Below are 25,757 nucleotides of genomic sequence, written 5' to 3'. Positions count from 1 at the left end.
CATCATTAAGGAGGCTTATTTTGTTTGCTTGTTTGTGGCATTTCCGCTCCACGTTTTAACGCATCTGTTCTCAGGGTAGCTTGAACAGCTTTACTGTCATGTAAAACACAATACAGAAAAATAATAGAAACAAAAACAAAAGCGAGGAAACAACAATGAAAACACCTCAAGTTAGTCCCCAAATGCCAGACAGAATGAACATACTTTAAGTCATCTCCAAAAGGAAACTAGAGAAAACCATAAATGGGCTTCTTTTCAAGAAAAGTAACGTAAGAGCAACAACTAAAAAGGCTCTGTTCCCAGGAGATGCCAATCTCAGTACCCCCAAAGGATGCCACCTGGAGCTAAGTTGAAGAACACAGAATGTGAGTGCTGAAAATCCCGAATTAATTTTGTGGATTCTAAAAATACATCTGTTTCTCTCTCCTTTTTTCCATGCAGCAGTGAATGTTGACAATAAATTTTAATAGGGATAGGTTGTCGGCATTTACTGGCATATCTCTGAATTTCTGGACATTCACGAATTTATCTGGGGTTGCAAATATTTGCTATAACATATTCATACATACACTTACATGAAACAGAATGGCAGAAGTCAGGGCTTCCAGCAATATGTATTTTAAGATGTGATTTGATAAAGAATAACACTGAAGAAATCAAGATAAAAGATTTCCTACATACAAAACTTAATACACCAGTACATTTACTCCAGTAAACGTCACATTGGCAATACACCATTATCTAAACTTGCTGTTGATGGTGGATATGCTTTTGATCTTTGCTTTGCGTTTAGTGGTGAGACATCTTTGCCTCCTTGTCATGTTCATCACAGCTTATGAGCAGAATGACTGTCACTGAATGAAATGTGAAATGATCACATTAACAACTGTGCAGCCACTGTAAAGGGATGTGTAGCTTTAAGCAATGACGACCACAGGGAGGGGGGAAAAAGTTGCGAAGGACACTTCCTCTAATAACTTCCAGAATCTCTCAGTAATGTTTAGTAAAGCAAACAGTTTCTGCTTTACCAGAAGAAGCAGGTCAGTTTGCCCTTGTTGGGTGACCCAGCATGGCCACAAAACTACCCTTCCGAGAAGAATGTGAGACTTGGACTGCTATTCAAGTGGCAGATCTCCTGAGACAGGTACTGGACTGATGTGATATTCTAGACAATTGACTGTCCAAAGATTAAGAGGCAGGCACAGTTAAAGAGTTGATGTAAGATTACTCCATTCTTTTTGAAGACATTGGTGGCAAGCTCTTAGAGGCAATATGCCTGTGAAATTCTTCTATTATTAGCCTAAAGCACCAAGAAAGGGAATATTTCTTTAGTCGCCTGTGTCATACTGAATGTTATCACAACATGTATAGTTGTCAGATTGCCATTAGGAATATGAATCTGGGTGCAGAACAGTTAACATATGTAACATTTCAACTTCAAGATCCTCCTCTACACGCAGCCATGAGCAGACTCATATTCTTGACTTCAAAACTGCCTGCACCCTCTCCTCTTACCCCCAACGCAAGGACCTGCCTGGCCATGCAAGATGCAGGGTTCAAGAATTCTTGAAGGGGATCATCCCTCCCCCTCAGCTATGGCGGCCATGTGACACCCAACAAGTCAGCTGACAGCTTCAAGGGGCTCACCAGGCTGTAAGTTATATTAGGAGAAATTGCTTTGCAATACAAGTTTATGTTAGGCAAAAATAAGTACATAGATGTTTACATTTGGAAAAAATCGCACTAAAATGATTGATTTTATGGGGGGGATTTAAAAAATGCACACTGGCATGAATGAAATGAAATGAAATGAAATGAAAATAAATTAATAATTGTAGCCTGCCCATCTGACTTGAGTTGCCCCAGCCACTCTGGGCGGCTTCTAACATGTATAAAAACAAAATAAAACATTCTGTGCCATGCTGAACCTTGTACTATACAGTGTTGAAAGCTGATTGATAAGAGAGAGAAACTGAAATTGTGAGATTTGCCCATCCCTGTGCCAGTTCTTGGAGAATCTACCGTACTTGCAGAATCTACTGGAGGACTACTCCAGTCTAGTTTTAAGGGAAGGGTGGGGATTAACAGCTGAATATTCCTCAAATGTGGACAATACCTAAGCAAAGCTTGTAAGATCCATCTGCAGCGGAGGCAAGGCAGCAGAGGAATAACAGCTGAAAACAATATTCTTGTGTATGTGTGTACAACCATACTGGTAACCAGTGTTTTTTTCTGGGGAGGGACACAGGGGTACACATACCCCTAAACATTTTGTGAATCTTTGTACTTTTGTCCATTTACTGTATTTATTTTTCCTGATCTGAACTGTAAAATGCTGATTTTCTTGAGTCAAACTGAGAGTACCCCTAAACATTTTTTTAGAAAAAAAGCACTGCTGGTAATTGTATGTGGGGCACAGGTGGTGCTGTGGTCTAAACCACTGAGTCTCTTGGGCTTGCTGATTGGAAGGTCGGTGGTTCAAATCCATGTGACAGGGTGAGCTCCCATTGCTCTGTCCCAGCTCCTGCCAACCTAGCAATTTGAAAGCATACCAGTGCAAGTAGATAAATGGGTACCGCTGTGGCGGGAAGGTAAACGGCATTTCCATGTGCTCTGGCATTCATCACAGTGTCCCAGAAGCGGTTTAGTCCTGCTGGCCACATGACCCGGAAAGCTGCCTGTGGACAAATGCTGGCTCCCTCGGCCTAAAAGTGAGATGAGCGCCGCAACCCCATAGTCGCCTTTGACTGGATGGAACCATCCAGGGGTCCTTTACCTTTAATTTTTACGTTTACTAGTAACTGTAGGCTCCCCTTCCTCACTCAGGATAAATATTTATTTTCTTCCTTCTCATCATATTGCAGCCTTGTTCTCTTCAGTAGTTTGTCCTGTCCTGGCTTCTGAAGCAAGCAGGGGGACGGTATTATTAAACTGATCACATCCTTGTCATTTTCACCATTTGTAGAATGTGTGATCTCACAGTGGCTCTGATGGTGCTGATTAGAGAATAGCTGCAACCCTTGACACACTTAGCAACACTTAGGGTACTACCTGGTAAAAGGTTATGGGGATGTGGAAGTGAAGCAAGAACTATGCACTCACAAAGCCTTTTTGTCAAAATATTCTCATTTAGCAAAAAAGGGGGTATATAATACTGAGGTATTTATGTCATTAAACAGGGCAATCCTGAATGTGTTTGCTTTTCACTTCTATTTCCTTCTATAAATTCGCAATCTTTTAGAAGTCACATTTTATTGTACTGTTTTTCCCTGACCTTGCATTTCTACAATGGATGTCTGCACCGCAAAAAAAAATTCCACTCCTGCTAACTTCCTCTTTAAATCTAGACATACAACACATCTGTCCATGGTACAGGGTACAGGTCAAGAAAATATGACGTTTTCAAAATAGTGTTGTGTAAAATTTAAAAGAAACAACAACTCCAAAGGAAATGACCCAGCAATCTTCTAAAAAAGGAACTGTGGAGAACTTTCTACTGAAATACTTAGTACAAACTTATCCTACCCAAATTGCCTATTAATAGGTCATGTCACTGGCTATTTTACAACACAGGTCACACGTGTGGCATAAGCAACAGCAATTTGAGACACAACTGGATGCCAGCAGGAGGGCTTATGTCTCCTTTTCTGTGGCTCACATGCCTAAAAACTGTTGGCCATCATGATACTAGGGAGATCATGTCCCAGGGGCTTAGTCTGGTACAGGGATCAGAGTATCAGAATGGGATGTAGAGACCCAGGTTCAAATCTCCACCCAGTCATGAAGTTTACTGGATGACAGTTACCACCTGTTCACTTAACTTACCTCACTCGGTGGGTGTGAGAATAAATAGAAACTGTACTTAAAATGAACATTCATCAAGGCACTATGTCAGCCTGACAGCCATCTAAAAGGTTTGTGTGATGTACATATCACCAGTTCTAATATCACCTTTCCCTCCCTCTTCCTTTTCAGTGTGGGATGCATGACTGCGCCCGGATAGTGGAAAAATTAAAGATAGACGGAGCTCGGTTTTTGGTAAGCATTTTTCATAATTTCTCTTAGAAATTGTTAACAGAAAGATGGCCTCCCTTTTAGTGAGCAGCAATGATCGTGCCCTCACACTGTATAACACTGATAGAGTAACACCAGTATTCAGACTCAGATGCATGAAGGCAACAGAAAAATACCAATATAAAATGAACACAAAGAAAAGTGAACGTTTCCTTACCTTAAACATAAAAGCCAAGCAATATATATTTAGAGTTCATTTCCAATTGTGTTGCAAGAAGTACCATAAGTGACGAAATGTCATGTGACAAAAGAGATCTGGAGGAACTTTCATGGGCTCTTTCACTTTTCATCACAATTTAATATTGCTCAACACCGTTGACAATGTAACATCAAATCCGTGGTAAATTTATTCTTCTGATGGCATTTTGCCAATGCTGAGTGATTAGTTATGTGCAAGTTAGGCTGCTTACAAATCTAGAACTATTCATTTAAACTAAAAAGAAAAAGATAAACAAATACAGGCACAAATTAAAATTAAAATATTTGGAAAAAGCTTTCCCTGCCTTTCCCCTTCACTGACCTTCCCTTCTGTTAGGAGTCTTGCTTTATTTAGACTGCAAGTCTGTGTCTAATTTTAATTTTATATACAGAGCCTGCTTCTTGAAGGAAGACTGTATGAAATTTAATCATACAGGAATCATGAAGAGAAACTAGCATTTTATGGCTGTATGCACTCTGCCAGTTGACGGTCTTGAAATTTGCGCAGAATATGACTCCCTGGTGGGTTTTGTTTTTAGAAGTGTGTGATTTTAGCCCTCATGACTGTAGAGAATTTGTTCTAAAGTTGGGGAACAGCCTGCAGACCAGGAAACAAAAGTACACTTTATGTGCTATGTTCAGTGGGATAAAGCTGTGAAAACATTATTAGTCTTGTGCCCTGCGAGACTCTCCCCCCTGTGTACAGGGACCATGTAAAATAAATAAAGGAGCTATACTAAGTTTAGGTGGCTCCCTAATCCTACAGTCAGAGAATGCAACTTCATTAATGCTAATCTGTCACTAACAATTGTAGAACTTGAAAGTCTTGTTATCACCTCATTCATTTGCCAGAGCAAGGAGGAACCATCAAATTACCCTGACACAGGGGCAGAGCATATGCCCACATGCTCCCAAGGGGGGGCACAGAGGGTGCCCTCCCAGGCGTGGGATAGCCGCTTGGGTGCCCAGAGCGGCACGCGCACCCCACAGCCGGGGGCAGAGCGAGCCACCCACGGGGGCGAAGCAAGCCGCCAATTTGGCGTGCCACCCACCCACAACTCCCAAGCCTCCCCCAAGTTGTCAAAACAAAGGGGGAAGGGGGGAATTCTGCTGGCAAAGTGGCACAGCTCCCCCCCTTCCCCGACGGCTCAGGGTAGGCTTGGGGGTCGCAGCAGGCAGCGCGCCAAATGTCACCCCCTCAGCGAAGACACCCGGGGTGGGTGATGAAATCACTCCTGCTCTGAAAAAAGGCCCAGAGCTGTGCTTCCTCACCCTACTACACTAACTGCTTTCTCCCCATGGGATTGGTGCCCACACCCCAAGTCTAATATCAGCTTGCTCTCCCCGAAACACTGGCAAAAACAAGACTGGTTTAAAGCTTCCAGACAATAGGACCTTCCTTGTACCAAATGAGTTTTCAAAGTAATCCACAGGCTATTACTGAACTATGGCATGTGTCCTTTATTTTCTACATATATTTCCACACATAAACGTCCATCACACTGGTCCTACTACTCACCCAAATCTGTACCTTCTTTTATCTTCTACTGTTCATTCCTTGCACACATATTAAATGATATAACATATTAAGATTCCAAATAATGTAGGGTTGCCATATTTCAAAAGGTAAAAACCAAGACTCCCCAAAATTGTCAAGCTTTTTTTTGATTGACTTGCCTAAGATCCAGGACAAAGCGCCCCCTTTCGGAAATTCCACAGGGACATCAATTCCATCTTTGGAATCCCGGTAATGTCTGGGGAAATCCAGACGTATGGCAGCCCTAAAATAATGCAATCAAATAAATTAAGCAAATGTATGTATTTCACTGTAATTAAAATCATGAGGGCAGAATATCTTCAATGGCATTTTATTTCTCCCTCCTCCCTTTCTAGATTAGAAACAGTCCTGCTTTGCAAGGCATTTTTCCAAATTAGGTGGCAGTTGATTCAATTCAAAGGGTTTTAAATGCCAAGTTGAGAAGACGCAATTGGCTTCATTTTTCTCAGAGCACTGAACATTCATTACCGAGGGAAGAGAGTGTAGTAACAGAACAAACATATAAAACTATTGCTAGGGGGTGGTTTAGTTTCAGATCATATGTCAAACACTGCACGTTAATTGAAAATGAGTCTGAGCGATTCAATTGGATAGAGCGCTAAAACCTGGCAATTAATGCCATGCAAATATCCAATGGTGCCATAAAGCAGGCCAAAGCATCTTCAGTTAATTGGTCCAGAATTAAAACAACAAGCACAAAATTTAGTAATAAAACTGGCACTCAGATTCATCCAGAGTGTGCCTCTTTTGCGCATTTCTCAGCCGCCTTGGGCCTATTATAGCCCAACTGCTTTTGTAGTAGTTCTGTGTTGCAATGACAAACTCATGGCATCTTAAGACTGCTGGCTTGTTGGTAGCCAAAAGCGTAATCATTAGACAATTGCTCTTAAGTCCTCTAAATAGGGCAAAAGCAGACATTGCCTCACCCCCACAGCTAAGGATGATGTAACCTCAGTGTGTCTGTGTGAAGAGAAGCAATAGAAGCTGCCATTTAAGCAGGGGAGTGAGACAAACTGATAATTTTCCTTCCTGTTAAACTGTGATGGATTTGCTGCAGGTTGCCTCTAACAGTTGTTAATTGGTGCTAGCCTGCAGGCTCAACATCTAGATCAGGTACGGGCAACGTGTGGTCCTCCAGATGTTGCTGGATACCAATACCCATCATCCCCAGCTTGCAGAACCAAAAATATAGTCAAGGATAATGGGAATTGTAGTCCAACAACATCTGGAGGGCCACAGGTTCTGACCTAGATTCAAGCAGGGCCAGGCCAATTGTGAGGCAGAGTGAGGTGGCTGACTCAGGAAGCAGACACTAAAAGGGAAGGGAGGTTGATTTTATTTAATATTTGCATTCTGCTTTTCCAACAACAAATGTTGAGCTCAAAGCGGCTCACAGCAACCACAATAGCATTAGGAGGGGGAAAACATTGTAAACACCATAATATTAAACACAGAAACATATAAATAAAGCAAACAATAAATTCATCAAAACAGCTAATAACAGTTCAGCAAAATCAAAACATGGGAAACAGCACCAACCCTGTACCAGATGATTTCCTCTCTCTGGGAAGCTGCTTCCTGGCTCATGGCAGCAGGTATCACACATCCCAGGCAATTTTAAACTTGACTTCTTTTCACCCTACTGCTCCCTTGCTTGATCTGGGCACAGGGCTGGACCCAGTCCATCTCCAGCTTCTGGTTCTCTTTGAAAGGTGACCCAACAACAAATGATGGTAAGGTGTTAGAGGACTGAGTTGCATGTGATGTGCATGAGCTGTCTTGCACCCCTCAAATCTGAATTGCTATCCTTAGAAGACGCAGAGGAGGATGCTGTCCTATTGCCAGCATTGAAAGGGGTTTCGGCTGTCAATCCAACCAGCTTCTGTATGTGGAATTAAGAGGGGATGCCATCTTGTCATTTGCTCAGGGAGCAAAACACCGTGGGCTGGACATGGATTCAAGAGAGCTGTATGGAGGATCACACTATTATGAATGCATTTTTTTATGTCTGAATGTTGCTCTGGTGTTTTATCTTCCCACACTGAAGCTCAGTGATCATAGATCATTCAAGTTAATGCTGGTATTCATAGATAGGGTTCTAAAGGAAGTAGGGTCCTCAGCTGATGCTTGAACCCTGTGCTGCTGCTACTAGCTCCCCACTTTCTGTTTCCAGGCTTTTAGTCTGCATGCCCCTACACTGGCATTCTGAAAAGCTTCTGGGTATGAGTGGTGGGTAATGTCTGTGGCCCCAGGCAATATTATATCCATGCAATTCAGAGCCAGTACTATTGTCATTGGTGGTTTGTTTTTTTAAAAAAAGGATGCCTACTATAGTCATCACCATTCCTTTGCTGGAATTAAAAGACCTCAAGTGATATGCCATAGCTGTGTATGATATTATTTCCTTATAACTGGCAGTATAAAAATATTCCATTCAGCTACTGTACTGCTTTATAATACATATCCTTATGACTGGAGTTCCCAACACCAGTATTATAGTGACAATCCTAAAATTATCTTGTAAAAACAGAGCACTTGTATTAATCCCATTTTCATTCCAATGGTTTTAAGTTGTCTCATGCTTCCCATCGTCACTTCTTTATAGCCTTCCTTAAGATCACTAGCTATGCTGGAACTGCCGTGGAGAACATACTGAAGCCCTTCATTTTCAGGCTGCCACTGATCTCACAAGACCACCTAGCTCCCTTTCCATTTTGAACCCAAAACTAGAGGATGCTCTTAGGTTGAATTAAATTGAACCCAGAGTCATTCCAAAGTGTAACTAGATTCAAGAAGGCAAAGTAGAAAAATCGAGAGACAAACTTATATCATAACCAGTGTTCAAAAACTTATATACAGTGGTACCTCGGGTTATGTACTTAATTCGTTCTGGAGGTCCGTTCTTAACCTGAAACTGTTCTTAACCTGAGGTACCACTTTAGCTAATGGGGCCTCCCACTGCCGCCGCACAATTTCTGTTCTCATCCTGAAGCAAAGTTCTTAACCCGAGGTACTATTTCTGGGTTAGCGGAGTCTGTATCCTGAAGGGTCTGTAACCTGAGGTACCACTGTACTAGTAATGAAATCTTTCTCCAAGTGTGGATTATTATGTAGCCAAAACAGTACAATCTACGCAAAAGAGGGAGGTATCAGCAAGCTTCATGGCCATAGCCAAAGGGGGGCAGGGGGGGGCAGCTGCCCTCCCTAGATCAAGTACAACAATAGAAATACTTAACTGACCAATCACATCAGTTCTGCCCCCCAATAAAAGGCCTGCTCTCCCTAAAAAAGACCTCCCCGCAAAAAAAAAAAATCCTGGCTATGCCCATGGCAAGCTTAGGGAAATAACTAGGTTTGCATAAGGGGGGCGAATCTGAGGGTGGCAAAACGGATCAATGAGGACTGAGCATGCTGGGTGCATACCCTCCAACATTTCTCCAATGAAAATAGAGATGTCTATTCCTTAATGATAATTTTACTATTTGTACCCCACACATCTTATCAGGTTGCCCAAGCACACTGGGCAGCTCCAACGTATATAAAAACATAATGAAACATTAAACATTTTAAAAAAGAACCTTCCCTATACAGGATTGCCTTCAGTTGACTCGGGGTTGGAAAACTCCATACCCTCTAACATTTCTCCAATGGAAATAGGGACAGCCTAAGGAAAAGCGGGACATTCCGGGATCAAATCAGAATCTGGAAAGGCTTCTCTAAATCAGGGGTGTCCCTGGAAAATAGGGACACTCGGAGGGTCTGTGAGTGGCTATGGACTGGAGGACCCCCTTCAGACGGGTGATGTTTTGTGGGTATACACAACATGCCAGATACAATAATTGTGCATTAATAGTGGATTCATACTGTGCTGTGCACACATCGTTCTGGTTTATTGATTGTTCTGTGATGATACCACATTACTGTATCCTCTTTGTCCCACTCTATGGTCTTCTTGAACCATAGAATGGGACAAATGAAAAACAGCCTGGGGGCGGGAATTGTAGTATAAAATGTTACAGGATTTTAGCCAGCATTTCAAGACATGCTCTGATCGGAAACAGAGCAATATGACTGTTCCCTAACTTTTGCAGACATAAGCAGTACTGAAAGTGGGGCCTCAAATTACTGACTATTGGGTGGGAATGGAATATTTAGGAGGAAGTTGTGGCTGGCTGATAGATCTCACTTGCTCTGCCTGATATTGGTTATTTTTAAATGGAATAAATAGTGGAGGTAATAAGCATTTTTTGTCTCCTCCATTTCTAGTTCAAACATAGAAAACACAAAATGGAGGAAACCCCCATGCTCAGTATTTACATCATCCCTGCACTTACACAACTGTGCTAGAACCTTGGAGAATCTCTTTAGACAATGAGTTGTTTATTCCTGTAACAGTTCTTTTAATCTGTAGTTCTTTCTTAACCTCCTTGGCTAGCTTTATATTTCCTGGCTCCCTCTACTTCCCACATCCCTTACGGCTGGGGAGTGCTGCACTGCATCAACAGTCCCAATACCCTTCATTTGCAGGCTGCAGCTGATTTCAGAGGCCACTAAACTCACTTTCCACTTAGAACCACAGTGAAAGGGTGTTTCTGAGGTAGAGTTGGATGTACTGTAGAGTCATTCCCAAGGGCTACCTTATTTCCTAGTTATTTTTCAGCATTCAGCTTTATACTGGCTGCTGTGGCCAAAACATAAACTGAGTGAAAGAGGAAAGAGATCTCCCCTTCTAGATTTGTGGTTTTAAAAGAGGAACGACAGAACCGTAGAGTGCGATGGGACATCTTTAACACTTGCCTTGCAGTTCAGTGTGAACCTAATGCTTTATTATAGCTGTCAAGATATTGCTTCACTGTGTGTGTGTTTTTATATAAAGGTATGTATCATCAATAATACTTTAAGTAGAGGAGGGATCTACATTATTTATGCTTACTAGATGTTACCAATGACAACCGTGGCCTAGTTAATGTACTGTAAGCATGCCAGCTACTGCCGATAAAGAAAGGGAATGGTGCCTTTAAAAAAAGATACAGATAGAATTTACAGTGCTTGGCTATCTGCCTCAAAACACTTTCAATCTATGTTTGCTGTGTTGAGGAAGGGCTACTGTTCATCTGAGAGTTATTCTTTATTTTAAAGCTTTCTGGATTACCCTTGACATATTGTTCTCCACTATATGATGCATTTTTAAGCCTTTTGACTGGTGCAACTCCCATCAGCCCCCAGTCAAAGGCTGGTGTAATCTATTGCTAGCATTTTTCAAAGAAAGAAGCTGAGGGTTCTAACAAGGAAAGGTTGTTAAAGCAAACGGCATTTAAAGCAAACAGAACGAGGAGACCTATTTTAAAACCTGAGTTTAGAGGATTTAATACAGTGGTACCTCTGGTTTCAAACTTAATTCGTTCTGTAGGTCCGTTCTTAACCTGAAACCGTTCTTAAACTGAGGTACCACTGTAGCTAATGGGGCCTCCCGCTGCTGCCGCCATGCGATTTCTGTTCTCATTCTGAAGCAAAGTTCTTAACCAGAGGTACTTGTTATGTACTGAAGTTCTCACCCTGGGCCAGCAGAGTGATACTGTAGATAGTTTTCACTCAGGTCCACATATGCAAATAGGGGATTAAAAGTGACGTTCAGTGATTGGATAGTTACAGAAAGTGCTTACAGTTGCGTTCTAGTGGAGCTCTATATAAGCAGGCTGGCTGAACCCTTCAGTTCTGTTCTGTTCTGGCCTGTGAATAAACAAGAGCTGTTTGAAGAATCGCTGTGTCGTCTGATATGTTCACCCACAACTTAACAGTACTACTTCCAGGTTAGCGGAGTCTGTAACCCAAGGTGTTTGTAACCCGAGGTACCACTGTAGTTGAGCACATTTGCATTCCTCGGCAATTGCTCTTAGTCTCTTTAACAAGCTATGTCGATATGCCTCCAATGGAATGCAAACTATAAAAAGCGAAGACATATTTTTGTATTTTTATTTCTTCCTACAAGAATAAGACAGAAGCCAAGTTAAGCATTGTTGTGTAACCATTACTGTTGATGACTAAACTGTCACCGATCTGTAATAAGCCAAGTAAGTGAGTGAGGAGAAAAAGGCAAAAATATAGCAGGTTCATCTAAAAAGTCAACACATATACACATAGGCTTAATGTGTTTCCAGTGCTGGGTTTTTAATCCATGTGTGATATTAATCCAAAATGCATATGTATCCTTTATTTTGCTAGAAGATGCTTCTGTATGATGCATAGTCCTTAAGCCTTAGCATTCCCACTCACTGACACCTCTTGGCGTATGCACAAATTGTAGCTGTGCTGATGTGAAAAGCTAGGGGGCAAAGAGCTGTGAAACTCACTGGAAAAACCACTAAAAGCCCTGAGGGAGAGAACTATGAATGTTTCTGAATAAAACAGCCCTCCCCAAGCTGGTGCCCTCCAGTTAAGTTGAACTACAGCTCCAGTGAGTCCCAGCTACCATAGCTAATAGCCATGGATAATGTTAGTTGTTGCTCAAAAAAATCTTAAAAGCACCAGGTTTAGTAAAGGCATAAAAGAAAGCATAATTTCTCAAGTTGTTGGGGATCATAGCAGCCAATGCCTAGGAGCTAAGTTCCCTTGTCCCCACTGAATATTTGATGGGATTGCCATTCAAATGGTGTCTGTGTGCCGTGTCTTATGGTCGGTTAAGCAGGGTGGGGCTTACCTGGGCTCCCCTCTCCATATTCTCTTGAGAATGGGGAGTTACCAGTTCCCTTTCCAGTTTCTAATGCATCAGCAAGTTATTTCTACAACAACTACTACTGCTAGCTGTTAATGTACATTTTACAGGAAAACAAGCAGAACAATCCTTTCCCTATGAGGAGTTTCCACTCTAAATGTTGATAGTGAGAGAGGGTAAGAAAATCCCTTCTGAATCGAACCAAATACCGGTACTTCTTTAGTCTAGCATCCTGTTGCACAAAATGGTCAACTAAACCATGGTGGCTGTTATTCATTGGGGCTATAAAAAAGGTAAAGGACCCCTGATAATTGTCCAGTCGCGAACAACTCGGGGGTTGCGGCGCTCATTTCGCTTTACTGGCCGAGGGAGCCGACGTTTGTCCGCAGACAGTTTTTCCGGGTCATGTGGCCAGCATGACTAAGCTGCTTCTGGTGCACCAGAGCAGTGCACGGAAGCGCCATTTACCTTCCCGCCGAAGCGGTACCTATTTATCTACTTGCACGTACTTTCGAATTCCTAGGTTGGCAGGAGCTAGGACCAGGCAATGGGAGCTTAACCCATCACGGGGATTCGAACCACCGACCTTCCAGTTGGCAAGCCCTAGGCTCAGTGGTTTAGACCTGCTGAGCTACCTGCATCCTAGCACCACTCACTATAATAAATAATAATAATAATTTATTTATACCCCGCCCATCTGGCTGGGTTTCCCCAGACACTCTGGGCAGCTCCCATCAGAATATTAAAAATCCAATAAAACATCAAACATTAAAAACTTCCCTAAACCGGGCTGCCTTCAGATATCTTCTAAAGGTCAGATAGTTGTTTGTTTCCTTGACATCTGATAGGAGGGCATTCCACAGGGCGGGCGCCACCACCGAGAAGGCCCTCTGCCTGGTTCCCTGTAGCCTCACTTCTCACAGGGAGGAACTGCCAGAAGGCCCTCGGAGCTGGACCTCAGTGTCCAGGCTGAATGATGGGGATGGAAATGCTCTTTCAGGTATACTGGGCTGAGGCCGTTCAGGGCTTTAAAGGTCAGCACACACACTTTGAATTGTACTGTTATTGTGGAAAGCAGGGAGGCCAACAGGAGGTGGAGCCAGAGCCAATGACAGGCAGAGTCGCACCCTGACTTTTCTGTAAGCCAGAAGGCAGGCGGGGGGCTAGTAGAGCCATGCCCCTTTCATCCTAATGGACCAGCCTCCATTGCAACCAGATGTCTATGAGAATCCCACAAGCGCAATAGTCCTCTCTCACTCATGATAATCTCCAGAAACGGGCATTCGGAATCATACTGCCTTTGATACTGGACATAATATATATCCGTCATGATGAGTAGCCGTCATTAGCCACGAATATGTCTAATTGCATTCTGAATGCATCTACATTCTCAACGCAAAACAAGCCAACCCAAATTAAAAAGTGGGGGGGGGGGAGAGGAATGCTAGTACAACAGCAAGGATGGTTTATCATAAAAAGATAGGGTACAAATGCAAAAAATAAATAAATAAACATAAATAACTCATATTCGCATTAAATATAGATCAAAAGAATATCCTTTGATGTCTAACCCTTTGTTCTTAAAGTTTTACAGCTATATTTTCAAGTAAGATGAAAGCTGTTACTTGGAGGTAACATACTCTGGGTGCTTGTAAGTGGCTTTGTAAAATACCCCCCCTTAAATGAAAAAAGAAAAAGAATCCCATTCAACAGTAGAGAAACTTGGAAAATTCACCCAGCATTTACATATATTAAATGATGCCCAGTTGCTGGCCCATAGTTCTCTAAAGTAATTTTCTTAAATCTCATTTTAAAGAGAGCAAGAACCTTTCCCACCAATTTCAGTGGGATTTAAGGCAGAGCAAATAACTTTCTCTGTATTGCATCTGAGAGGTGATATAATAGCCATCTTCAAATATCAAAAGGGCTATCACATGGAAGATGGAACAAGCTTGTTTGCTGTGCTTCAGAGGGTAGGACCCAAACCAAAGGATTCAAATTGCAAGAAAGGAGATTTCTTTGGGAGGAAAATAATGAGATCTGTGATCCACATGTGGGAAAACAAAAGTACTGGTTGGACACCTGGATTCAAAACACCAGGCTTTATACACTCTCTAGCAGGAGAAAGCCCCCATGGGAGAAAGTTAAGCAGCTGTATAGCATGGGAATGTAGGTTGTTAGACCCCTATTATATTGGCTTACAGTACTCGCACCTTTGTTTGCCAGAGGGCAATGAACAGACCACACACTATTAAGTAAGTTTAAAATACTTTACTTACAAAACCCAAAGGTCTGATTCATGTGTTATTCCATGCCACAGCAAGGAAACCACAGGTAGAATACGCTTGGGTACAAAATACAGAAATAGCTTCAAGCATGCTGTCTGAAGTGAGGGGGTGTGACCTAACTGAGTCTAAGAACACAGCTCTATGGTCTTAACCCCTTCATGTACTAACTAGCACTCACACCTTTTTGACTGTAATTTCCCACAATTCTGACTAAACGTAAGAGCTGTTCAACCAATTCCCAGCACCCTTAAACTACAGTTCCCATAATTCTTCGGGGGTACTTTAAATGGGCTTTACATTTATGGTACATATGCAGCCACCATTTTATATTCATGGTGCCTTTGGGGAAGAATTTGGCTCAAAACACATTGACCTCAATAAATATTTTCTCTTGTGCCTTTTCCCTTCTTTTCTTCTTGTCATAATACCAGATAAGTTTGCCACGAGACAAGCCAGTGGGCTGGTGACAGCAGCCAGTCATTATCACTTTTATTCTAACTATTACTCCCCAGCCCGCATGGTTCTTATAATAGTTTGGCACCTACTTCCAACCACACAAAGCTTGTCTGAGCTTCTCAAATTACCTTTAAAATTATGCTTAGCTATGCAAAGCTGTTAAAGGTGGAAAGGAACTTCCTTGATGGGCTTCACAGAAAAAGTACAGACTGAACACTCAAGATTTCCCCTCACTAATATGATGACTCCATCCTGCCTTCTCCTAAATTACACCATCTGCTATGAATATGAATGAAGCCAAACAAGCAATGGCAGGCACAGAAGAAGCCAGAAGAGAAATCAGCATAGGCCTAATCACTAATTAGTGTCAACCTGCAATTGTTCTCAACTTAAAAGGCAAAAACCACAGACTTTTCAGGGTTGGCGGCTATCTGCAAAAGGGGACAACTATCCCTTTAAGAGATTTGCCTAAGAGCCGCTCGGGGGCTGTGTCAAGCTTTCTTCTCTGCGGGAGCTCTTAAAGGAACAGCAGTCCCCACCTGGGCTGGAACTGGCAACTCCCGGTGAAACGTGAACAATCTGTCCATTGTCAGTATTCTCTGCCAACGAATGAAAACTAGCAGACATTCCTCTCAGTGAAGCAGAGGAGGTTATTGAAATATTTATCAGCCATTCCATATTTTAAAACCCAGGGAGTTTGCCCCCGTTACAAACAAATTCAAAGGAAACAGAAGAAAGGCTCCGATTGCGGAGGGTTGTGGTTTTTCCCCCCCACCTGCTAGCCTTGTTTGGTTGCTCAGATTTTAACATCGTGTAAACTTGTTCCAAATTTTGATTGCATTTGCTAACACACACACACACACACACACACACACACACACACACATATGCATATGTGCAGTCTGGTGTCAACCAGCATGGGGAGAGACTGGTGAGAAAATATGGTCCCCAAAGTTCTCCCAGTCCTGTGCATAGCAGGGAATGCTTAGATGTCCTGATCATTTTAGAGCTCTTAGGCTCCCATCCTTTACTTGCTTACCCAGAAATTAATTCCAGTGAACACAGTGGAACTTGCATCTTTACTGCACTAACTACAATTCACTTAATTATCCCTCCTATGGACAATCTACAGTCCAATGCCTGTCCTGACTATTGTATAAAATAGTATGTTACGTCCAGGGTTGCACTGCTCAAGGCAGTGTTGTACAGCTCCACGACCCCCCTGCTCATTGGCTTTTACATAAGATGAGCCTGCTGAATCACTCTAAGGGCTCATCCAATGGCCAGTCTAGCTCTTACAGTAGTACCTGATGCCTGCAGGGTGCCTATGAACAAGATCAACAGCAACTGGTAATTCAGAGGCATCTGACAGTGGAACCAGAACCAGAACCACTGTCTACCGCCATTCAGCACTGGTAATGCTTCCAGTTTGGTTGCATTTGGAAGCTAAAATAAATACCATGTTAAGAAATGGGACAAACAATGGCTTCCTACAGAGGTAGCTCATTCCCATCATTCCTCATCATTGCCCATGCAGTTTGGGGCTGATGGCGTAGGGCATGTCGTTTTAGGATGTGAAACTTAATTTTTGCAAATTGCTTCAGTGGTGGAGGAGCTTAAAAATATTTCGGGGGTATGAGGAATTCAAATCTGCTACTAATTCTTGTAACTGGACAACATTTAGCTTGGTAAATCTACATTTGATTAAAAAAGCACATGAACTGATCTCAGAAAACCAAAGAAACTTGATTTTACCTTCTGAAAATGTCAGGTAATACTATAAAATAATTAGTTTCTCTGCATATAACTTATCCTACAAAGCATACAACATTGCCTTGTAATCATAAAACATTAGAAAGTAATGGTATCGTTTAATAAGAAACTCATCGGTTAAAAAATCAGTTAATAAGGAATTTCATCAAGTCTTGCTACGTTCTGGGACATCAGTCACCAACTTGTTTCTTGGCCTCACATTTCTCATGTGTGTACACCCTACCTGCTGCCTCTGTGACTTGTTTCACACACCTCTCTATAGACTGAGCATGGCAGGGCCACTGTGGAACTTGTTACGAAAAAGGAGCAATGCAGCAGCGAGCTCCAGATGGCTGGAAAGCCAAACAGGATGTTGATGTTTGGGACTGTTCCGTGGGAACAAAGGAACAGTCTACTCACTGTACTGAGCACCGGATGTTAGCTCAGAGTGTCATCTGACCTGTACTGGAAGTACATGGGAGGAGTTTTTTCCCTCTCTGCTGTTGGTGTTAAGAGAGTGCAGACACGTTTCTCTGTACTGCTGGAAAGACAGAAATAAAGGCATGTAAATACATTTCTGTCTGTCTCTCTCCCCTCCCTGGGGATGGCAGGGGAGGAGTGGTGTGTTCTTCTCACGTTAGAGGAGGATCGCCGATTGAGATCTCGCCTGATCTTGCCGGGAGTCGCAGACGGGGAGGTCAACAAGGAACTCAAGCCGGGTGCCTGGAGAGTGGCCAATTCCTCTGACTAGGCTTGATTCCTACAGAACTTGCATGGGCTTTTCAATGAACTTATTTACTTCCACTGAGTAAGTCTACATGTCAAAGGAGGTCCATATACCCGTCAGACCAGTCCACCAGTTCCAACAGGGACAAAGCACTGGGACTGATGGAAGATGTCCTACTTGGACATAAATATCTCCCAATACGCCATCATCTCCATCCCTCAAGTCAACAATCTTTTGGACACCAGCTGTCCTCTCCTGTCCCCCGAGCTCAATGATCAGGTATGAGGAGGTTGCAGTCTCGCAACAACTGAAGGGCCCATGCCTATCTTACAGGTTCACCCACTCCCCTGCCCGCATCAATGAAAAGGTCAGGAATGACAAACAAATTTGAAAGACATCTTGCCTAACCATAAACTATTCCCTTACACTGCACCGATTTAGTGGAGTGTTGGGTGTATTCTAGGGCACACTGTGAGTTGAGGAGACTGGGTGATATCAGCCAAGGTCCAAGGGTTTTGCTGCTCCTAAAGGAAAAGAAATAATGCAATATGCTCGATTCCACATGTGTACGTTTAAAGTTCATTGTTAAAAGTAGCTTCATTTTAATTGTGGTTGATTGTCTTTGGGTGCTTCTAGAAGCTATTGTTCCCCTTGTTAACTCTGCAAATGCTCTAGGGAAGCCAGATGGCATCATAGCATGAAGGCACAGCCAGACGGTAGCCCTTTTTGGATCATGCAGCTGCCATCTGCATTGGTGAGTGAACAGCTTTGGCGAGGGGTACTCCTATGCCACCCTGTTCCAATTTCCAAACAGGAATAAAGTCCCTTCTTGTGCTTCTTCCTGCCTACTGAACAGCAAGAGATGGAAATGCACCCCAGTGTAGTGCTCTTCAACCTGCCAGCAACCCAAATAAACTGTGCAATGCCTGTCTGGCGGGTCATCAAAAGCCTATTAGCATGTCATCAGGTGGAAATAGCAGTTTGTGAACTCTGTTGTGCCTTGACCCTCAAATTCTTTGTCCCCTACCTAATTTCCACAGCAGCCAACGAGAAACAGACAACTCTCTGAAAATAGAAGCCAGCATTATTTTATTAATTTCGCAGTGAGGTTTTTAGAGAGTTTAGATTTTACAGATCAATATCTGTAAAAACAAGAACTGCGGGCTTCCCCCCCCCCTTTTTTTTTTTAGAAAATCTTGGTCTTTTTCATAAAGAACAGTAAATCTGCATTAAAGTAATTTCCCCATAACTGCCCTCTCTGCTCATTTGCAGCTCGTTTAAGAAATTGGTTTTTCTACTTCCTGATTTGAGAAGTTGCGCCAGCAGTGAAAGTATAGCTTTTTATTGCTCTTCGGAGAGTTAGCAATTTAATTGCAAAAGAAAAGCTGGCATTTGTAGTGAAGCTCTAAGGAAATGGAACCTTATATCTGAAGGGATGAGATCATTGCTGATGGCAAGGAGCCACTAATGAAAAACAAAAGCTGCTTTGGCAAGTAGCGCTTAGTAATATTTAGTAAGCCATTAAGTAGTTTGGTAACAAAATTGCTTTAATTAAAATTGATTGAAATCCCCCAGTTAACACTGTGTTTTGATTCTTCTTGCTTAAAGACGATTGGCTCACCACTGACAAATACCCTAATAAAACTGTTACTTAAGCTTTCCTAACACAGAGGCTGAAGCTGAATAACCACAATCTATTGTGAAAATCCATGCACTGCTTGGCTTATGCGCATAAGCAATTGTAGAATTTCAATATCATTTACTGCTTTGGAGGGAAAGAGAGAGACTGAGGGGGCTCATGCATTGGTAAACACCCGCAGTCTACAACAGCCTGAAATAAACAAATGTGCAATACCCCTGGTACACATCTTCTTGGTGAGTAATGGGTTGTGATTTGGTAACCAACATAAGCAACCACTTGCAGCTCATTCTCAAATCCTGCTTCAGCTAAATGCCATCCTTCTGCAGAAGAAGTTGTACAAAGCCATTGAGACAGTTATCAATCTCGCCTCGCTACAGGATTTCAATGGAGCAATCTTGATCCTTCCTCCCAAGTATCCCCTGAAGCAGATGAGGAAATGGTGCTCAGGAAGTTGTTAGATGCCAACTACCACTAGTCACCACTGCCAATCATCTGGGATGATGGAAGTTGTAGTCCAAACCCATCTTTGCACATGTTTGCCATCTGTGTCTTGAACCAATTGACCTCCCTCCCTCTCCACTCTATTGCACTTTGTAGAAGGCAGGGAGGGTTGTTAGGCTTGCTTTTGTAGAGCAAGAGGATAAATGAGGTTTCACTATATGCTGGCATGAGGGTGCCAGTGCCTTTTTCTCTGCTCCTCTTCACAGTAGAACTCTGAACCAGGCTGCTTGACTGATGAACAAAGGCAAGCCTCTGGGTTCATTCAGCAGTCTGATTTTTTTGTCAGTAATGCAAAACTCTACTGAACATTGAGGTATAGAAATGAAATTTAGGTGCACTCATTCTAGGTGTAATTCCACAGTTCAGATTTGTGAAAATGTTGACCCCGTGCCTGTTTTCAAAGAGGTGTGTGGGAAAATCCTGTGCAAAGCAATCTCTCACTTGAAGGTTCACCCCTTTCTATTCTCATGTAAAATGAACAGATGAGCAGGAATGAGAATGCTGAGCTCTGGTGTTCTGACATGCAGTTCTTGGTAAGCACAATATATATGTAGCTCATACACTCAGACTGATTTACTTCTAAAAGATATGCAATGGTAATATTAGCATGAGACAGTTTAAGCTCACAGAATCCTCATCACATCAGTAATTGTACTTATTTTAATGGGCCTATCTGCTATTATAAAAGAACTCATTTGATGAAGGGAGGGTTTTGGTTGTTTTTTAAAATGCAGTAGTGTTCTCCAGTCCCCCAAAGTATCAAATGCTATTATGGGATAAAGAAAGTATGGTAATGTACATTTAGCATACACTGATAGGAGCTGTATTTCAGTCATGTAGCACATTCCACCTGTGCTATAGTATGATCACCATACTGCAAAAGATAATGTTTACAAAACAGCTGAGGAGCTTTTATGCTTTTTTAAATACAGTACATGGTAGATTTTTACTAAGCCAGCTAAAAGCAAAGCTTTGCAGCTTCCTTGGCTGTCTGATATATTAAATGGGTATGTTTAAGATATATGTTGGGTGGAGACAAAAAAATGGTAACCAAACTGTTGAATGGTTTCTTTAAATGTAAAGGTTCATCATTGTTCCACCCGATGTGTATGTCTTTAAGGGGCCAGAGCAAGGGCCAGAGTAAGATAACGAGACCCAGCTTTACAGCTGTGAAGCATAGCAGGTGCTGCTGAGTTGTATTTGATTAAGGTGTGTCAGCATTTGGGTGTAGTATATAAGGAGCAGCACCTAGCTCTCCCATTACCCTGGGGGATGGGTTGGTGGTTGGGTCTGGTTTGGTTGTTAATGTACTTAGTGTAAAAGGAGTTTTTGTTTTTCTTATTAAAACCTAGTTTAAGTTATTTTTGAGTCCTTTACTTTTTAATGCATGGTCTCCCCAGCAAGCTCTCTGCAGCGTTACCATACTGCAAACAGCCAACATCTTTGGTTATGGGCCCAGCTGCTGAGTGGATGACTGCATATTTTTGGACTCTGAGAAAGGTTTGAAAACTCCTTCTCCTGTTAGCGTTGTTCTGTGGGTCTGGCAGAGTTCCAGAATGGTTGACCGGGTTCCTGAAGCTGAGAAGGCTCTGGTCTTCCCACAGCTAACAGATGAGAACTATAGTTTATGGTCTTTTCGGGTGGAGGCGCTTTTGACCTCTAGAGAAGTATGGACCTATGTAACTGATGACCCTCCTGACCCTGTGACTAATGCTTGGTCGAAAGGAGATGCAGAAGCCAGGGCGATAATTAATTTGGCAGTCAGTGACCAGCAAGTAGTCTATATAAGAAATAAGAAAACTGCCAAAGAAATGTGGGACAGTCTTGCAGCAGTGCATGTTAGAAAAGAGTCAGCATCTGCATTGACGTTTTTCAAGCAGTTGTACCAGACGAAGTTGCAGCCTGGTAGTGATTTGGCAGCACACTTGAGACGTCTGGAGGTAATACGTGGCGAATTAATTCGAAGGGACATGGACATACCTGATATTCAGTATGTTTTTATCATTCTTTGTTCCCTTAACGAGGACTTTGATGGTATAGCTAGCCAGATATCTGCCGTTCCACCAGCACAATTAACTGTGGAAGGGGTGACGGCAAGATTAATGGGCGAGTTGGACAGAAGGGAGGCTTGTGCCATAAGCACTCCTATTTCCAGAAGTAATGAGGAACGCCATATGCAAACTTGTGGTGATACAACTGCATTTAAAGCTGCAAAGCGTTGTTGGTTCTGCAGTAAGCAAGGACATTTTGCAAAGGACTGCAGATCCAAAAGAAAGCAAAGTACTCCCAAGCCTGTTTCTGTTCATCAGTCACGGTTGTCAGCCCAGCAGCCGACATCGTATAGTAGAGACAGAAACGAGCCGCGAGTTTTCCATGCTAGGACAACAGATCGTAAAAGACTTAAACGTGCCAAGTGGAAGTCTTTTGTTGTGGACTCAGGAGCATCTCAGCATATTTGCAACGATCGAAGCTTGTTTATTTCTTTCGAAGAGGAAATTGGTAATGTACATTTAGCCAATTCACAAGTCTTGCAGTCGCTTGGCAGGGGTACCGTTAAACTTGACTCTTTAAACATTACAATAGCGAACTGCATTTACTGCCCGTCAGTGGACAATTTATTGTCAGTAAGGTGCTTTGCTCGTCAAGGCATAACTGTGCGTTTCTTAAAGTCAATGTGTGAGTTTTTCGATGGGAACAAACGTCTATTATATGCCCGGGAATCTGATGGTTTATATAGACTGTATTTTCGCACCTACTCACAATTGCCTATTAACTGCAGAGCAGCACAGTCAAGCCAGGGGTTGAGGAATGTAAGGCCTCATTCCGGGTGTGTCCACGAGGCACACAGAATTCTGGGACATCTGAATTTTGCTGATGTGAATAAGACAAAGAATATTGTTAATGGCCTCAACTTAAAACCATGTAAATTCTTTATGCAATGTCTATCCTGTTGCAAGAATAAGATTAAGGTTGCACGCAAGGGTAGGTGCTCAGATAGGAAAGTAACTGAGCCATTTGAGCGTGTACATTGTGATTTAGTTGGGCCACTCCCACCTTCATTAGGAAGTTCTAAGTACTGGCTTACTCTGATAGACCAGTATAGTAGATATTGTTGGACTTATGCAATAGCTGAGAAGTCCCAAGCATTTGAGAAGTACAAAGTTTTTTGCAACTGGGTAAAAACGCACTTTAACAAACCAATTAAGAACCTATTTTCTGACCGGGGCGGGGAATTTGTTTCTGAGGATTTTGAGAAATTCCTGGAAGCGCAGGGGACTACTCATGAGTTATCTTGCCCCCGAAGTCCCTGGCAAAATGGGCTTGTTGTGCAGCGAGACCTGCAGGCAGGGGTTAAAACGTATCTGCACGATGCTAATCTGCCCAAAGACTTTTGGGCTGAAGCGCTTAATGCGTTTTGTTATGTTAAAAATCGCAGTTATCATTCTGGTTTAGATGTCACCCCCTATGAGAAGCTGTTTAAGAAACGCCCTAATCTGAAATACCTACGCATTTGGGGTTCAGATGTAATTATGCATTATCCCGCTAAGCAGAAATTGGGTGAACGTAGTGTCCAGGGAAAATTAATGGGCTACCAGCAGGGGGCGTACAGAATTTACATACCAGCAACTGGCAAATTTCATATTACCAGAAGCATGATACAAACTGTAAATTGGAATGGAGTTGCTGTCTTCCAAGATACTGATGGTATAGATAATACTGAGGAAGAAGAGGAAGAAGCAGCAGCAGCAGGAAATGGTGCTTCTGAATTAATGGAAAAAGACAAAAAGTCTGTTGAATCTGATTTGTTTGATGATTTAAAGTCAAAGGCACCCGAGGGGAGGTTAGATTCTCTTGAGTTTTCTGATCGTGAGCTTAGCCTACAGGCATCTCTTCAATCTGACAATGATTTACAACCTGAAACTAGTGGTTCACTTAGTCCCATTAAGTCTGAGGAGTCTGACTCTCCTTCCGGACTGAGACGTTCAGATAGAAAGAGACAGAAGCCACAACGTTTTGCAGATGAACATTTTAATACTGTGTATGCCAGTAAGGCAGTTTTTGAACCAAAAAGCTACAATGATGTTCAGAAATTACCTAAACAACAAGCTGCAAATTGGTATAAAGCTATGAACTCTGAGATAGCTTCTTTAAAAGAGCATAACACTTGGTCTCTTGTACCACAAACCCCAGATATGAGACTTATTGATTCAAAGTGGGTTTATAGAGTTAAAATGAATGACAAAAATGAAGTTGTAAGGTACAAGGCTAGATAGTTGCTAGGGTTCTCAACAAATTACAGGTGAAGATTATGATTTGTGTTATTCACCAAGCGTAAAATTTGAAACAGTTAAGCTTTTGTTAAAAGATGCATCACAACGTGGACATTCTGTTTTGAAAGACATGTACAAAGTATGCTTTATGTTTTTGTTCCACAATGATGAACCGCAGGGGAAATGTTGAATGGTTTCTTTAAATGTAAAGGTTCATCATTGTTCCACCCGATGTGTATGTCTTTAAGGGGCCAGAGCAAGGGCCAGAGTAAGATAACGAGACCCAGCTTTACAGCTGTGAAGCATAGCAGGTGCTGCTGAGTTGTATTTGATTAAGGTGTGTCAGCATTTGGGTGTAGTATATAAGGAGCAGCACCTAGCTCTCCCATTACCCTGGGGGATGGGTTGGTGGTTGGGTCTGGTTTGGTTGTTAATGTACTTAGTGTAAAAGGAGTTTTTGTTTTTCTTATTAAAACCTAGTTTAAGTTATTTTTGAGTCCTTTACTTTTTAATGCATGGTCTCCCCAGCAAGCTCTCTGCAGCGTTACCATACTGCAAACAGCCAACACAAACATGGGGTGACAGTTCTTCAGTGCAAAATGTTTAAATTAATGTAATTCAGCCATTTTTAAAGCAAATTTTCTGAGATTTGGTCCCATCTGACCCCTGCCCAATCCATTCTTATAGTAGGACAGTGGGTGCTTCTCATGCTGGCAAATTTGTGGCAGAAGTCACATACTGTCATACCTTGGTTGATGAACGCCTTGTGACTTGAACATTTTGGCTCCTGAACGCCACAAACCCAGAAGTGAGTGTTCAGGTTTGCAAACGTTCTTTGGAACCTGAACGTCCAACACGGCTTGCACGGCTTCTGATTGGCTGCAGGGGCTTCCTGCACCCAATCAGAAGCCGCGTCTTGGTTTCCGAACATTTCCGGAACGGATTCCATTCGACTTCTGAGGTACCACTGTATTATCATTGACATCATAATGACAGCCTGCATTCCTTGCTCCCCCCTCCTTTAACCTAGATTTATCATTTCTGGGTAAAAAACAAAAAACCAATGTTGTTGGGTTTTTTAATGTTGCCAACTACCTATTTAGGATATCTCAACAACCCATTTTCAAACTAAGCAACCAAATCTGGAAGCACCAGAGCCAGACCTACTCTTAGGCAGAGTGAGACTGCTACCTCATGCAGAAGTCACTGGGGCTGGGAAGGGGCAGCAAGGTGTTGGAAGACACAGCTGTGTATGCCACACAACCCAGCCTGTACCCCCTTCTACTATCCTGCTGCCCTCAGGTGCAGCAAAGGACGTGGTCTCCAGTCTGGTTGTCTTCTTCTGTGTATGTGAAATGCTGAGGGAGAGACCTTGTCTTTTGCCTCAGGCAGCAAAATGCCTTGTTGTTCCTGTTTACACTCCCCTCCTTTTCTCGTTCTCCACTGAGCTATTTCCCACACTTTCTTGTTTTTCTCATCCAGATGCAGAACAGGAGGGACAGAGAGAGAGAGAGAGAGAAACAGCTACTTTGGCAGTCAGTGTCAGCAGGGAGCGGTTCTGCACAGTTCCCAGGCCCT

General features: G+C 42.5%; 1 protein-coding gene across 1 annotated transcript in view; it reads left to right on the top strand.

Annotated features, from left to right (window-relative positions):
- Positions 1 to 1,054: 1,054 nt before the first annotated feature.
- BLNK (B cell linker) overlaps positions 1,055 to 25,757 on the top strand; it is a 93,249-nt gene continuing 68,546 nt past the window's right edge. Inside the window, exons 1-2 of the mRNA XM_053388791.1 lie at positions 1,055 to 1,144; positions 3,976 to 4,038. Of these exons, the coding sequence (XP_053244766.1) occupies positions 1,070 to 1,144; positions 3,976 to 4,038 (138 nt within the window). The 5' untranslated portion in view covers positions 1,055 to 1,069. The remainder of the gene's footprint in view (positions 1,145 to 3,975; positions 4,039 to 25,757) is intronic.

The sequence above is a fragment of the Podarcis raffonei genome, chromosome 5 (genome assembly GCF_027172205.1).
Source record: "Podarcis raffonei isolate rPodRaf1 chromosome 5, rPodRaf1.pri, whole genome shotgun sequence".
Classification (NCBI taxonomy): Eukaryota; Metazoa; Chordata; class Lepidosauria; order Squamata; family Lacertidae; genus Podarcis; species Podarcis raffonei.
The sequence above is the reverse complement of the archived record's forward strand: the minus strand, read 5'-3'. Positions and strand labels throughout refer to the sequence as shown.